This window comes from Glossina fuscipes, unplaced genomic scaffold (genome assembly GCF_014805625.2).
Source record: "Glossina fuscipes isolate IAEA_lab_2018 unplaced genomic scaffold, Yale_Gfus_2 0, whole genome shotgun sequence".
In the NCBI taxonomy this organism is placed as follows: domain Eukaryota; kingdom Metazoa; phylum Arthropoda; class Insecta; order Diptera; family Glossinidae; genus Glossina; species Glossina fuscipes.
The window spans coordinates 33,737,631-33,755,304 of NW_023998414.1; the positions used below are offsets into that span (position 1 = coordinate 33,737,631).

At 31.6% G+C, this 17,674-nt stretch overlaps 1 protein-coding gene across 6 annotated transcripts in view; it reads left to right on the forward strand.

Moving 5' to 3' along the window:
• Positions 1-1,336: 1,336 nt before the first annotated feature.
• The window catches only part of LOC119632622 (rho GTPase-activating protein 190), a 23,986-nt gene continuing 7,648 nt past the window's right edge, over positions 1,337-17,674 (forward strand). For 2 of the 6 annotated variants that reach the window (XM_038025658.1, XM_038025615.1), the window contains exons 1-9: positions 1,340-1,486; positions 12,479-12,644; positions 12,749-13,884; positions 13,947-14,240; positions 14,495-14,871; positions 14,941-15,523; positions 16,148-16,326; positions 16,418-16,660; positions 17,479-17,547. In XM_038025658.1, coding sequence (XP_037881586.1) covers positions 12,495-12,644; positions 12,749-13,884; positions 13,947-14,240; positions 14,495-14,871; positions 14,941-15,523; positions 16,148-16,326; positions 16,418-16,660; positions 17,479-17,547 — 3,031 coding nt within the window. In that variant the 5' untranslated portion in view covers positions 1,340-1,486; positions 12,479-12,494. Of the gene's footprint in view, positions 1,487-1,553; positions 1,744-1,800; positions 2,074-12,478; positions 12,645-12,748; positions 13,885-13,946; positions 14,241-14,494; positions 14,872-14,940; positions 15,524-16,147; positions 16,327-16,417; positions 16,661-17,478; positions 17,548-17,674 lie in introns of those variants that run through there. The other 4 variants (XM_038025649.1, XM_038025641.1, XM_038025631.1 and 1 more) reach the window with 4 other exon arrangements.

The window sequence follows — 17,674 nt, forward strand, 5'->3', positions numbered from 1 at the left end:
CCATCCAATTTTTTATACCATCCAATTTTCTAATAAAATAGAATATTCCCGTATGTACTGTTAAAATTTATAAGTAAAGTATATAAGTGAGCACCCATTTTTTATTTTTAAAAGTGGCCTGCGCTTTGATCGATTTGAATAACAGCCTGTCTGTAGGACTCTTTTCCAATGTTTTTTCCAAATTTGAAACCGATGTTTTCACTTTCGCGGGTAAGCAAATGTTTAAAACAGTTATTATACAAAGTGAGGCACACATACATGTCTACATACATCTTTACATGTATTCAGAATTGAATGTTGATCAAGAAGGTCTATAATCTATGAGGATTCGTTAGCCTCCTTTCGGGTGTCGTAAACATTTTAATAAAGTGAATATAACCACCCGCGCTGTTGGTAAAAAGAAAAAATTCCTTACAACGAATTATATTTAGCTTAAACCGAATTTAACCACTTACTAATTGTTGGTACTTTAGGCAGTCTTTTAATAATATATTCAGTGTTTGCCAATATGTATACCCATGGGGCAGATAGTGTCAGTTACAAGCAAAATGTTCAGAGCCTTTCAATGTTTGACACTTTTAATATACTACATATACACCATCTACTATATATGCCTAAAAAAAGTACTTTGCTATAGAATCATTACGGTGTTATCTAGCACTTTAATTTTGTTTTCTCTTAAAAATCTTTTAAAACTAAATTATTGACAATATTTTTATATTTAGGTTAATGCGTTATATTTAATTTTAGTTAAGATCAAAATCATGTTAGAATACGTGAATGCATGTTGTTCGTAGAGAATTTTTCGTTATTATAACAACTTTCATGTGTAGAGGTATATACATATATGCTTTTATACACTAAGAATCCTTGCACTACTGTTCCATGTTTCAAATTTTAAATTTAAATTTAGGACAAAGTTAATGTGATGCGCTTGTAGTGTTGATTGATTTTTATGAAATGATCTTATCGATCGACACATTCGAAACTCTAAAACATATTTCACATCAATGTTAATTTAAAATACAAATGTCAGCGACGTTTCCGAAATATATATTATGCGATATTAATATTAATGTTGCAACTTAAGCGTAAAAATAATGTTTAGTTTATTAGTGTCTAAAAATTAAATATTCTTTAAATGCGATCGCATCTTTTAGGCAATGTTTTCTTCTTTTTCTGCTGTATTTCAATTTCTCTGTTCCTGCATAGAGCTGGCATACCTCAAAATGCCTCATGTCCCTAAAATCCCCATACCTATGGTTGCAAATTAATTTTGAGGTAACCATTTCTCTCGATATTGCGAGAAAAATGTTATTACTGGTAACTCTTTTTGCTTGGGCGGTAGTGGTTCACAAGCTCGACTGTAAAATAAAATTATTAATTTTAGATTAGAGGAGAAAGAAAATTAAATAAATATAAAAAGGGCGAGAGAGAATACAAAAGCGCACACGTACATACTTGTGCAGTGCGAAATTATTAAACAGTAAGTGCGAAAATAATAATAAACAGTAAGACTGCACTATATAGCAGGAAAAAAATCAATTAAGAGTGCAAATTTTTTCTTTTTAATCATGGTTTTAATGTAAAGTGGCAGCAGCAGCAGCAGCAGCAGCAAGCAACACAACACCACCAGCAGAAATAGTTGGTTGGTTGGTTGTACTGACTGCGTAAAGAAAATTAACATCTCTACATATATTACTATTCTATTGAAGGGGAGTAATTAAGAGATTGTGTATACGGGTGTGTATAAGCGTGTGTGTGTGTGTGTGTACAAAGTGTTATGATTAATATATAATTATTAATTGATGACAAAAAAAAAAAAAGCAAAAAAAAGAGAAAAAAATGTGTTAAAATTGACAAATAAATGTGAGAGTAAAGTGGAATAGAATAGACATTGCGAAATCTTTCGATCATTCACTTGGTCCAGACACATGAAAATCATCAATCGTTTAAGAAAACTTGTGTAGTTGAACGTTTTATTAAAGGCTTTCTTTTGTTTCTGCGCAAGAACAGGAGAAAATTTCAAAAAAAGAAGTGGTGTTTTCAACATTAATTTGCGTACATATGAAGGTAGATGTTTTCTCGCCTGGTGGCTTTCTTGTTGGGTTTTTTAATATGCAAACGAACATACCGCAAACGTTTATTCCAAGTTCCGATCAGAAATGGTTTGCACTTGTTTGAATGTTGTGCAATATCTTTATACAATTTCTCTATATGAAATGATCACAATTTCTAATCAATAAATATAAGCATTCCATTTCTTTATTGTAATGTGTAAACTTTAAATTAACTCGCACTTTAAAACATAGCATTGTGTATAACAGGACCACAAAATACATAAAAAGTGTAAAATATTTTGTGAAAAGTTAACTTCAAAACTAGCAACACCCATGTGTTCATTTATATTATACATATTACAGATTGGCTATTTCAGCTGGAATTAAAAAAAAATATCTCTTTATATAAACTATTAAGCAGATTTAATAGCTAACAAATTGCAAACTATGAGGAATCAATTATTTAGTTTGGAACGAATTTTGGGTAACCAGAAAGAAAGTGTCGACAATCGTTCGTTAATAGTGTACGGGTTCGGTCGATTGCAAATCGATTCCAAATGTTACTTCAATATACTTGTACTATTTGTGTCACAAATACGCTAACAGACCATGTAATGTGTTTAAAAGGATGCGGGAATATTCGCAAGAGCCATCTGAATTTTCGAATTAAAAATGATGCCGAACGGTTGAGTAATACGTCCAACGCACATTAGCGACCTCTTCAACTGGTTACGAATAGATTTGAGTTAAACATTTTGCGTTATTTGTGAACATTTTAGTAATCCGATCAAGGCGATTTTTAAATCGATCAAGACTGGTTCTCCAAATTTTTGCTTGGCAGATTCTCACTATAGTTAGTTTTTCGAAGTTTTGTTAGTTTCTAATCTATTGTGGGCGCGTATGTAGGCAACTATAACCATTTTATAACCTTGCATTCGTAATCGATGAAAGAATGTTTGTGCGAAAATGCAGCTTCTTATCCCCATTTTTTCGGCCGGTGCAATTCAACAAAAATTGTGTGGGTCAAATTGACACATTTCGGAAGAATTGGGTATATGCAAAACATCGGTAAAAACGTAGCATTGAATTACTAACGAAACATGATGAATATGCATTGTCGAGTAACTTTGGCTTTATCTTACATAATATATTGGGCCTAAAAAATAGTTCATGCCAATAATCTCGCCTAAAAAGTCGACCTAAACTGTTAAGTGCGTGTTTCTGCAAGGTTAGAATGCCACTTCTGCTATAGTAAATGTCGTCTCAGCAAATTCAATTTTTGGCTACAAATAATTAAACACAAACAAATACGCAAGTAAAGTTGACTTAGAGTGTAACAACATTATTTAATACACGCCTCTAGTTTCTGTTGAGATAAAAAAATTTTTCCAAAAAATTAAAGCATCTATATCATACTTTTTGCCTATGAATGAATTCGCCGACCATCGTTTAATATGTAACAACAAACTATGGGTATACGATATTTAACATCACGCTTTTGTGTTTGTAAAATTTGATAGCATTCATTTGGCAACAAACAAGCAAACAAATTAAAAACTTTTTTATACACTATCTTCATTACATATGCTTTATGAGTAATTATCGGCAAGCATTTCAGCCAATTTAGCTAGTTGCCTGTCTTGAGTTTAAGATTTTAATAGCGAAAAATTAAACACTAGCTTAACGTGATCGTTATTTAAGAGAAGAAAACGATAAAAATTGGTCTTCTGTTATGTATGGAGCGAAATTGTTTATTTTTAAATTAACCATGATGGGAGTGATTAAAAATTTCGTATCAATAATATTCCGCTAGAAAACATTTTAAAGTCATAGTAATGAAAGGATTTCAAGCCGATGTTTAGCAAAGGCCGTAGAATAGGTTAATTAATTTCTTTTATACAATTTATGACATCCTCACCATCTATTTCTTATGTTGCAAACACTTGATAAATCGAATATATTCTTTGGAACGGTTATAGGAAGCAATAATCTAAAATGTGTATGTGTTTATATATAAAATGAAAACTGCGAGAAAAGTTCGAGAGAAATGAGATATGTCCAACATTTTCCACTAAAGATTCCAGCTATCAATATGTTTTTATTTCAAAAACATACGGATTTTATAAATGATATAGTGCAATCCTTTTTATTTGATATTAAAATCAAAAAAAATTGATATCAAATTAAACCTCCATTATAATCTGCGTGCTACATTAAGATACTTCATCTTAAAAATGCGAAAAGAAAAGAAAGGAAAAACGCAAAGCTCTCGTAAAGATGGCGAAGGAAATAGTTGAACGTTTTTCCAATTGACATGAAACAGGATGCAATCTATCGCGACCATTTTTTTAACCCCATCTTTTATATAGTGTTTAACGAACAATGTTCTGCCTGCTTTTATTCATTTCTGCCATTGCTATTCTATGTCTATGTATTTAATAAGCATGTTCGATATAGAAAAAGCCGTGAAGAATGAAAGCAGCATATGCGCTTAAAAAATGAAAATGTGATATGTAATTAATTATCTACGTTTTGCTGGATGAACTTTTTAATTTAATTTTGATAAGGGAAAAATACGGTTATGTGGATGCAATGCAAATGAAAAAGTAATACGCGTGGTACTCGCCGTAAAATTTGACATTGGTGGCATATTAAACTAAGGTCGCAGCACGTTGTTAACAAAGTTTAATTAAGGTTTGCACGAACTTTTGTTAATCTCGTTCTTTTTGTTTTTTTCTCTCAATACTAATCATTCATCGTTATATAAGGGAACATTTTATTTATAAATATTGTTCTTATAATTACGATAACGGGTGCTCGTGTCAGTGATGTCAAAGTGGATTGTTCTTGTGTTTGGATTTCATATAATTTATAATACAATGCAATAAAATAAAATATTTTCTGATTGCGCAAATAAAATTATAAAGTTATTTTGTTGAAAGGAAACAAGAAATATAATCAATTTGATATATACTGTACGTAGACATTGCCGAGGGTTGCCATTTATATGCATGTGTAAGAGATTACTTGCGTATATGACAAATTGCCGTTTCCTAAAGAGAGAAAGTAATATCGTTACATTGCTAAAGGGAGATACCAAAGGGCAGACGTAGATTATTGCAACTGAAAATTTGTACGTTTTACTATCGTCTCATTTTGAAAATTGATTTCTGAAAATATTCAGACATTACTTTTTCTAAAAAAAAAAGAAAAGAACGTCAAATTTCAAATGAATAAGAAGACTTCAGGGCGAAAATCCAATGCAGACAGGATATTTGTGGTGTTTTTGTTCCACTATAAAGAATTCCAAGTGCGAACGCAATTTCATATAGAATTGCTTCAATTCTAAACATCTGTGCGAATAATACCAAGTTTTTGCTTCACGAATAAAAACAACCATATCAATCGTAAATACAAAACATATATTATTATAAACGGAAAAGCGATGGAAAAAGGGAAATGTATTAAAGATGTGAAAGAATTGTTGAAAAGGAAATTAGGATAAGATGGGGAAAAATATGAATGAGTAAAAAAATATTTGAAAGAAAAAAACACTATAGAAGGTAATGACCCATCATTAAATCTCCACCAGCACGTCGCGTCACTTCGTTTAACATAGGTACTGACATAACGCTTTTTGAAAATAAAGTGCAAAGCAAAAATTACAACCTGTAGGCTGAACACAAATTTATCAAACATACGGATAGATAAGGCTAGATCGATTCAGAAAGTGAAGGGATCTATCTCAAATCTTTCGTAGTGCTGCATACATCCGCGTGCACTTAATATACCTTTGCACCGCAAATGGTGTAGGATATAGTGTTTTATATATTTATACATTAGAAATTTATTCAATGGGTTTTTTTTTTTTTTTACTGTTGTTTATTTTAGGTTTGATATGGTTTACGCAAGTGAAGCCAAGTTGACAATAATGGCTCTGTATGAATTCTACATCGTTTTTTGTCGAAAACTTTATCCGCATTCTACAAGAAATGCGACATAAACGTCACTATTGTGAAGGGTTATGTATGTATGTCGTCTTATTAAGATAACTTAACAATTGGTACCACAATCATATGCTTCATTAAGTGCTTTAATGTTTTTACAAAGTGTAACTAACATAAAAACATCACTTTCTCTTTCTATAAATAGAACTATTCATGTTCAGGCATATTAAAAACTATGTTTGTACTTTTTCAAATAGTAATAGTAAAAAGCATAGGTAAAACAAACGTATTCAACTCTTTTTAAATAATGGACCATTTTATATCAATACCAATTATTAAAACGAATAGTTTTGGGTACCATCAATAGAATATACGTTCAGGTATATATGAGAAACGGATACTGTGCATCTGCATAACATTATGAAATCGATAGTAGCAAATTATAGAAGCAATTTTATTATAATTTACTCATTTAATAGCGATTATTATTATTATTATTGTTATTTCCTTCAATCCTCGGTTTCTACGATATAATTATTGTAAAAATATCAATTTGAGGTTATTATCTATGCGAGGATAAGCTATGTTATAAAAATGCGTTTTATTTACAATATTACAGTGTTGACATCACTGAACAATTCCAATAAAGATTTTCAAACGTTGTAACGGAAAAGAAATGCTTTTACGTGCATCTTAATTCATTCCAGGCAATAGAAAGATGTATAGATGAGAAAGTTACAAAAACGTTGACGTTATGTTTAATTAAACCACAATATTTTCGATTAATAATTACGAATACAATGTCAATTTTGAACTCATTTCAATATTTAAACATGAGTTTAGATAAATCATAAACATTAAAGAGAGAGGTAAACAAAGTTAATCTTTGTATACCTGTGGCACTGATTTATGAGAGCAACTGAAATTCTTCCTTTGTTTAATTTCAAAACATAATTGTTGAATACTAATCATTTGTTCAAAAGTGTGTGTGTGTGTGTGTGTATGCGTGCGTGCGTACGTGCGTACGTATGTACGTTTCTATGCTATGATATATAACATCTTTAGATTTTTCTAAACTCTTACTTTGAAGTACGAGAACATTGGCTGTTCCCGTTTGCACAATTATAAAACAACATATTTAGTTAGGTGTGTGCATATATGTACAATATATTTATATGCATATGCATGTACGTGCGTATGCTTATGCTTATGCTTATGCGTGTGCGTGTCAGTGTGTACTAGTATGCACACCCTCTTTAGTTGTTGCTATATTATTATCATTGTATATGTTACTCTCCGGTCATGCTCAAATAAGGGTTCTGCTTTGATTCCATTTTTTGTTTCTCGGTATTCTACGTTGTCTTCCGTTGAAAGGACATTTTTGAGTATGTGTTTGCATAGGCAAAAATACTTTAATTGAAGTATTGCATATAGAAAGTTGTCTTTCTTTTCGCTAAATATCTTTTTATAATTTTGCAGAAAGAAAAAAGAAAAAAGGAAAAAAAAAAAACAAACAAAAGCGATTCGTTTTAATGAAAATTTTTAAACGCAAGGTGAAGTGAAATTTGTGTGTTATCGTTAAAAACGCATGCCTGTGTGAAATATTTAAATTGTAAACTAGATTCGCCCCAAAGCTTATTTTGAGATAAATTATTTGTTCTTTTTTTTTTTTTTTTTTTTTTCTTCTATTATTGTCACAACGTCATTTCAAATTACTTATTAAATGCATTAATGTATCTTCATTTTTTGTTTTATTCTTTTTTCATAATAATGATTATTTGCAGTTTCGGTTTTTAGTTCTCGCATGCATGAAGCGCAGGGTGAAAATTTGTCGTCTGATAATTGATTAACATTGTTGTTAAAGTTATCTTATATAAAGAGTTGCATTGATAATGAAAGAGATTATAATAATGCATATTTGGCAACATTATCATGTCGTCTGTTAAACGCATATATTTATTGAAAATGTATAATAAAAGAAGTGAATAAAGTTTGCTATCAAAATATACAAATGCGGATGTGTACATCACTCACTATTCATGTTCGTGTGTTTTAAATATTCTAAAAATGTTTTTTTTTTTTATTTTTGATAATAAATTTGTAATAATAGCGTAAACGATTGTCGAGATATAATAGTGTCTTTGGAATATGTATGTATACTTTAAATTGGTTCTTAGCATAAAATCGTTTCCAGGTCGACCAACTTATCCACTTCTAGTATCCATCATCATCATCATTATTATTATCATCATCATCATCATCATCATCATCATCATTACCATCATCATCGTCGTCATCGTCACCGTCACTGTATTACCATGTATGCCATCATGTCAAGCAAATAATTTTTGTTCCGTTTTTTCTCGCTCGCTCTCTCTCTCTTTTGCCCTCTCTTGGACATTCAGTTAAACACACCCGCATATTTTTTACCGTTTTTTCTTTTTCAGTTTCCTTTTTCATTTGATATCCTCTATGATATGATGTTGTTTGTTGTAAATTTTTTTCAAATCCATGACAGTGAATGAGTTACCGGTAAATATTTGTTAAAATTCATATAAAAACATATATAAAAAAAGTATAACATTTGTAAATGCACGGACGCGGTGTATAAAGCAATATATATATATATATATATATATATATATATACGTTCGCGTAGAAAAAACCCATAAATAAAAGTTTTGAATTAAATGAGTGTAGGAGTTACGTTTCGCTTTGTGTGCATGCGTGTGCGTGCGTGCGTGCGTGCGTGTGTTTATTTGTGTGATTTTTTTACATAGTTTTTGCAGTTGTTTGTTTGCTCGTTTGTATGTACATGTCCGAGATAAACATTTTTCATGTTTTGCCTGCTTTCCCATTCATTGTGCGTGTATGCTCGGTTCGCTTGTATGCAAGCAAGTGTGTCTATTCAAAAAAATAAAAAAAAAAAAAAAAAAAAAAATAAAAATAAAAGAAGCAAATAAATGAGTTTAAAAGAAAAAGTTTTTTATATTTAATAAGTTCATGTTCTGACGTTACTGTTGCTTTATTGTTGTTAGTGCCTAGTGTTACTACTACTACTACTACTACTACTACTACTGCTGCTGCTGCTGCTGCTGCTGCTGCTGCTGCGTTATTTTCCTCTTTTTTGCATTTTTTTCCGCTATGCACATTAACCTTGAATCCTTATTGCGAGCATGTTTATCCTTGCTCTACTAACTACTTATTATTATTACAGAAATGTTACAAAAATGAAAATCATTTAGAATTCCCTTTGCTTACCAACAAAAGGAAATTGAAAACTCATCATTTCAATTTATTTTAAAAACGTTTGCTACACGCATACATGCATACGTAAATAGATTTGTGCGTGTGGTGTGATTGTATATGTATGAAATGTTTTCGATTAAATTTTTTAATTAACATAGATGCTTTATGTTAAGCATTTTGCGAACTCCCGCCGCCTCTAACTGATAAATACACTAATATCGCAGACCTTGAAGCGCCATAGACGATTATATTGCTAATTATTTGTGGGCGTTTATTTTGATATCGCATATTTTTTTTTTGCATTTACAATTTCAATTGGAAGTAATATTATATTTTATCTATGAGAAGTAATGATATGTTGTTGTATGTCTGAAAATATACTTTAAATCTTTCTACACACTTTCCTTTTACACCCTACACTTTGGCATTTCGTGAATATGATAATATGGCATAGCCTATATATTGATCGCATTTTTATTTTTTTTAATTTTTATTTTTTTTTTTTTATTTTTTAAACCAAATCCTCAATTATCCTTTACGCCGCCGATTACTTTTGAAAATAGTAGTTCTTTTAGATAATATGTTGAGATTATAGTCTTTATTTCAACACATTCATATCCATGGCATGATCGTTAAAAGTAAGAAACTCATATACTTTATAGACTCGTTCAAGCGTTACAGGTATATGTGAGACGAAAAAAAAAAAAAAAAGTTTTTGAATTGGTGGGACTGTTAACAAAACCTTATTAAATACAAATTTGTGAAATTTATGATAAACGACAGGCTATCGAGACAGTTCACGCGAAGACATTTTCATCTCTGGATGCTATCTGCATCTTCGTATCGGACTTTACATTAATATGGAATGATTGCGACGTTCATAACAAACGAATTTCCGAATTTCACTTTCTTCCCTTAACTTGTAATTGTAAATGGGTAAAAGTGTCTCTGGCAAAGAATTTTTTTCATATTTTTAACTAATTAAATAAAATAAAAATGTTGATTTCTTTATTCTAGGGCGGTCGCTCCATGCATTTCTTTCAGCGCCTCTTTCTTACAGGTTTTCTTTCCCAGTAAATATATTTACTTTGTACTTTTGTTCCACTTTCCACGCCCATTTATCAGGCGGATCGTAGATGGAAGACAATAATCTGTCGTTCTCGATATACAGGAACATTGATTTGGCTGCGCCATCTGACATTACATTATCATCATGAAATGGAAGTGTGTGCAAAATTTTTGCGCCTAATCGATACCTATTGGGCTTCTCTTTGGATAACGAACAGAGCGTCTCTCCCGCTCGGTAACACTACACAATAATAATGCAATCATCATCTCAAGTCACTCCTTCTGGCGGTCACATCATCTAATTAAATCCTTTGCCAATTTTTTCGTTAAATCAGGCGATTGCACTGCAATTTCACTGTCAGTTACTTTTGATTTTGCTTACAATCACTGTATGAACCAATATCCGCGAAAAAGTATTCAAGGCTGTCCAGCGCCCATCGTAGCAGAATATCTCTGATAACATATGTCTTGTCATCGTTTTTCCAACGATCAAGGTGATAGTGTGAACGCAACGAAGGCATGTTATTTTGCCCAGTCAAGTTACGATGTCTCGAGCCCCCAATACAATAGCAGAGAAAGTAGGAGCAGTTTTTGGTCGAACGCAATCAATCTGATCATCCATTCATCTTACGATACGATTAAAGCGAAGGAATGTAAAAATATTATTCACGAATAGTTATGATGTTATTGTTTGTACTCGTTAACCATTAGGCCGCCTAACCGCTAAATAACCGATTCAAAAGTAGTGTTGCTGTTTTGTGAAATACTCTATGATATGAAGATACGAATGTTTTTGTAAAAGTTTTCTCTTTTTTTGTTGCATCTTTTTTTACTTTAATTATATATATATATATATATAAGCAAATTTTCCTTCATATCGAATTTTGAATATTTTTTTTTGGACTGCCAAGCCAAATAGAATGCAAGTCTGTTTTGATGTTGGATTTTCAGCTTTTTGTTTTTTTGTTTTTTATTGCAATTAACTATTGAGGAAGGCAGTGTGTAATCACATTAGGCCCTTTGCATGTCTTTGCATTGAATGTACAAGGAGTCACCTTCACTTTTAGACTGATGAAGTAAATTGTAAAATTGGCAACAAGCACTTCACTATATCGATTTGTTCCGTTCAATTGGTAAAAATGAAAAGTATATTAAATGTATGAAAAAAAACTTGGACAACTAATATATTATATAATAATCAGTTTAAGGTCGCGGAACGTTGACGTGAATGAAGCAAAGACCCAGAGACAATAGAATAGAATAATGAAAAATTACTTAAGCGGGAGCAGTTGGCTCGCTCGCTGACCGCCTATAACGATTATTTTGAAAATGTAAAAATTTTATGCGAGTAAAATGTCTTTAATATTATAAGATCGAGGGAAAACTTTTTCTTTGGATAAAAGTTTTTTTTTTTTTTTTTTTTTTTTTTTAATTTCATTTGAATGAAATTTTTCTTAGATACCTTAGAAATTCATAACTGCTTCTATCATCATCATCTAGACTTGTTAAGAATTTTCATACTACTAATTTTATTTATGTGTGAGAATAATGTGTATATTTAGTGAGGCAAAAATATGTGCATTAATAAATATATATGTGAAACTAAACGAAATGAGTTTTGCAAGCGTGGATATACATATTGATGCGTTTATATGTAGCGTGTGTATGTGCGCGTTTTTTCATTTTCATTTTAATTTTTTTTTTTTTATTTTTTTATTTATTTATTTATTTTATTTTTTTTCTTCTTTGTTCACATGACATAAAGACACAAAATATTTCCATTCAAATTGCTTTTTATAGGGAGTATAGGAAAAAGTAAAGAAGATTACAAGTGTATGTTCATAAAGAATTTTATGAAATTTTCATGCCCTTGTATTAAGCACATAATATGATGCATACTACCAACGAAAGTACACATTGACTGACTGATGACGATAAGATGAAACCAAAGCAAACCAAACGAAACCAAATCGAACCAAATCAAGTTAAATGAATGCGAGCTAAAGCAAATCAAGTTAAGCCAATAAAACGCCAAACCAATTAAATACGATAAAGAATTTTTCAAAGCCAACATAGAGAACACAATTTATTTTATTATAGTTTTTGAAAACTTTTTTAATAACTGCATTATGCAATTTTTGTATGCCGTTGCAGGTAAACAAAAGACATTATGAAACAGTTTAACATATCGGTTATCGGCCTGTCTGGAACCGAGAAGGACAGAGGGCAGGTTGGTGTGGGTAAATCATGCTTATGCAACAGATTCATAAGGCCTATGGCTGATGATTACTTCATAGATCACATATCAGTGTTGAGTCAGGTAGTTTTCTATATACACACACATATATAAATATTTTACAATTCTACTAAATTTTTTTTTTTTGTTATTTTCAAATTTTGTTTTTTTCGGAAAAAAATTTTTAGAGTGACTTCAGCGGTCGGATTGTAAACAATGATCATTTCCTTTATTGGGGCGATGTACGTAAATGTATGGACGATGGCACCGAATACACATTTCATGTAGTTGAACAAACGGAATTTGTCGACGACTCGACATTCCAGCCATTTAAGGTGGGAAAAATGGAGCCATACTTAAAACGTTGTACCGCGACAAAAGTCTTCTCAGCCGAAAAACTCATGTACATTTGCAAAAACCAATTGGGCATAGAGAAAGAATATGAGCAGAAAATTATGCCTGAGGGTAGATTAAGTATTGATGGTTTTGTTGTGGTGTTCGATGTAAGTCCAGTGCCAAATCGTAGCGTAGAGAAGCAGATTGATTTTGTACACAATGCGATTGCATTAATATTAAAAAATAAAAAGCCATTGGTGTTGGTGACTACAAAAAATGACGACTGCAATGAACTGTATATACGTGAGGCGGAGAAAATATGCCAACGTAAGGAATACAAAGGCATGGTGCAATTGGTTGAAACTTCTGCACATGAGTCAATTAATATTGATTTGGCATTCTTGGTGTTAGCACAAATGATTGATAAAGTAAAAAATCGCATAAAAATTATAGCCTATCAGGAAGCAGCTAAATCGCGAAAGGAATTGTTAGAGAGTCGTTCGGAGGCTGTGACACGTCTCATACGTAATCAAATTACCGATTATCATATACTTTGGTCTCAGGGCTCAAAACTACTCGCTCAGTTTCGTGAGTGGACAGAATTTCTTAACACGTTCGGTATCGATGCTGGACAGAAATTGTTCCGTCGCCATATGAAAAAATTACGTGATGATCATTTAAATAAAAAATTACATCAGTATTTGGATAAATTTGCTCATACGCTCGAATATTTATTACCAGATATTAATGTACTAACAGTAGCTACTGACGATGACATCTGGGAATGTGCCAAAGTTTATTTACGTAATCACGTTGAATTCGATCAATACTTTTTTGAATGTCCACAGGCGTCGTGGCAAGAGTTAGTCGATATGGATGAGAATGAAGAAGAAGCACGCATACCATTCGATATCCTGGAGACTAGCGAATCGGAAACCGTTTTTAGAAACTTTTTAAATTCAGTTCAGCAGGATAAAAAGAAAATCGGGTATGTTTTGACATGCAATGCATTCTGATCCGATTCAAATTTTATTTAAAATCATTTCACAGTTGGAAGCAACAATTCAAAATGTTACTGGAAGAGTCTGGATTTGTTACACCGGGCAAACAGTTATCCGAGGTGCGTGTCCTCTTTATGGGACGTGAATGCTTTGAGGCTCTATCGGAGCACGATTGCCAGCAAATTTACGATATACATCAAGAAGAAATAATTGAGAAAAGTAAACAAAATTTTGTGGAATTACTGCTAGAACATGCACAATTCTTTTTACAATTTAAAAATGTGGATACCATAACGCAAGAGGATGTGCGACAAATAACCGAAGTCATACAGGATGATTCAAGGTGGGTTTTAACATATAGACAGAGCATCGTTTCTATCTGCTTCCTGAGTTAGGTAAATAAGTTTATTGTAAGATGGAAAAGCTCGCAGTCAAAGAGAAGAAGAAGTTCACCCCTTTTCTTGGAAAAACAAATTTTTTAGCGAAAAAAAATTTATTGAATTAATTGAATTAAATTAAATATTAATTATCGAAATCAAATTATTGTATAGATATTGATCTATTTATATGATTTTTGTTATATTTATATTAAAATAGATATAAAATACTTGACCGGCTGGATCAGGAACGACGAGTCATATTGTTTCAGCATTTAGGTTTTATGCATTGCCCCATACGAGAACATTGTCCGTTCTATCATAATTGTATAGACAATTTACTTGATGAGATTATGGGCGACAAATCGTCCGGTAATTTAAAGTCCATGAGCAGTTGGAAGCAACAAAGTTCCGATAAGACTCTAAATTTGTTGATTGTGGGCTCGGAACATTTGGCCAGCGATTTGCTAAACGATATAAGAATGTGCACGGGCACAAAAGGTGAATACATTTATGAAAATCAAACTTACTATCTTAACTATCGGATCGCCAATGGTGACATGGAAGCTTTCAAAGCTATTGACGTATACTCTAGCGGTAAGTTGTTAACGATGATAATTAGTGAATGTATGCACAAACTGGTCTGATGATCTTCTCCGTACTTAGGTCTAATATGCGTTTATTCAAATCAACAATCTTTTGAAACTCTCAAGGACAATCTTGAACGTACATTATTATGTAATCTTGAGCTCGAAGATAAATTTGAGAATCTTCCTATTGTTTTGGTATATCAGCCGCAAGATTTGAAGGAAAGTGAAATCGATTATTTGCGTAGCGAAGGCTTACGTTTAGCTGAAATGTTGCATTGCGATTTCATTGATCATCAACAAAATCATCAAAAATATGTCTACGATATATTAAATATTGTTATAATCTCGCTACGTTTGGCTGAAATGAAAACCTTCGAATCATATCCACCTAATCAGACCGATCTGCGTATTTTAGTTTGCATGTTTTGTGGAGATCAATATGATATTGAGAATATTCTTAACCCGTTAATGGCGGAATCGACATTTTGCAAGGCTGCCGAACATTCCATAGTAGTAGATGTATTCATTGGTGATTCTAAGAAACGCGTAGAGTTTATAATATCATCCTATCATGGAATTAATCAATATCGCGATGATTTGATACATGGTTTTATATTTTTTTATTCTGCTAAACGTCGTTCATCGCTAGCTAATCTCAAGTAAGTTTCATATGTTTCGTACTTTTTTCATAATTACTTCAAAACTAAATCATATTAATTACTTAACTAATTTTCGCATCAAAAACTCAATACATTCTTGATCACTACGAAATGAGACGAGTTAATGACGAGTTAATCGGTTCGTTACTGGATCTTTTAAAATCATAAAATTGACACCAACAAAATTTGCTTATAACAATTATGCAAAGTTTTTTTTCTTGTAAAAGAAATAATTGGTTTTTGTTAAAAACCTGTTCTATGCGCAGAGCTATTAAACATTAATGAATGCCAAGTTTTGATAGCTCTGTTCAATGTCGAGACTATATATAATTTTTTTATTTTTTTTATTTTTTTTCCTACAATTCAATCATTAGAAGAACGAACGCAAACGTCTTTAGGTAAACGGATATGAACTCTGGGAAAGGATTTTGTTTTTGTTTTTTTTTTTTTTAAATTAAAAATCTTTAATAATTTCTTATCATTGATTTTAGCAGATATCAATAAAGAGCATTTTCAATCGAATATATATAAAATATATATATATTTGTCTTAGCTATTGTGTAAAATTTTAACTTTGCCGCGATTCATTTATGTATACATACATATTTTTTGATGTTATTGCAGCGTTCTGGTTTCACAAAACTCCAACATTCCACTACAAATAATTACCATAACAGAAAGTGGCGGCGCAAATGCTTTCTTCAGCAGTGAAATTTGTCAATTTTTAATAACCGAAGGCAATTCGTTGGCTGATCGTTTTAAGGCTAGTTTTATGACGTTCTCGGCAGATCAATACGTTAAATGTAGGTTGAATAAATGATGGATTTTGTTTTTTTTTTTTTGGTCACGAAGAAATGAATTTTAAAAATCTGTTTATTGTTTCGTTCGCTTTAGTTGCTTTTTATAGTCCATTCCTTAAGAATTCGTGGGATAATAAATATGAGGTGGAAAATCTCCACGTGGAAGAGTCAATTACTTTGGATTCGGGTGAAGGTACTTTGGAGAATTCGGTTAATCAATTGCCAAGGCCACCACCACGCCACGAAAGTTATATGCTATCGAGTACTTTAGGTACTGACGGTTCAGGCAGCGAAAACTATGAAATGCTTCCTACACGTTCTCTCAATTCATTAAATGGTAAGTGATTGAATACACGCGAAAATTCGCTTATGTCATTAATGATTTTGAAATAATACGCAAAAAAATGGGGAAAATTTTTTCGAGTATTTTTAAAATTTTTGGTGTATTCTCGTGTCTTTTTCTGAACGGCAATGCCTTTGCTGACTGGAACGGGCACGTTGTTGTAGTGACTAGCCCTCACGAAAACCGATAATAGCGATTAAGCGGAGTTCGTTTCCCATTGAAAAATTTTCGAATTCTTTTACAAATTTGTATTAATAAGCCGCAAATTTATCCCATTAGAAGTGAAATAAATGAATTTTTATGATTACGAGACTTGAAGAAAATTGCGATGAAGAATAAAATTAATTACTTGTAACGTCCGTCATCAGAGAACCGATAACACGTTCTCGATCAGTTTAAGGCATCTCATCAGTCACTTTAGACAATTCGCATATTGAAAAGTTCACGTACGCAAAAACTTTGAAACTTGTTACGCACTTGTGGTCATAGATCAAGTTTGAAAATAAAATGATCCGCGTACATAAGACAATCCATGACAGATATTAAGCACATCTTTGCAGTGATAATTTAAAGAGTTAATGCAATTGCAAGTGTAAAGCTTACATTACGCAAGAAAAGGCGCACTCGCAACCTTTAAGAGATATTTAACTATAAATACAAAATACTTCTTTATGTCATTCAAAAGATCAGTGTAAAAAAAGTTCAGTTCACACATAATTACCGAAATAATTCACATTGCTTTCGTTGGTGGATGTGAAAAACTCCTATATATATATATATATTAATTTTTTTTTTTTTTATATGTTTAACAGAAGAGAGGGATATATCTCTAGATGAAATCTATGAAGAAAACAACGAAAAGCCAAAACTTCACCACCAAAGTAAGTTTAACAAGTTTAATAATAATATTTAGTTTTATTAGAATTTACAACAAAAGAACAGAAACTGTGGCTGCCATAATAAACTTACAAAAAAAAAAAAAAAAAAAAAAAAAAAAAAAAAAAAAAA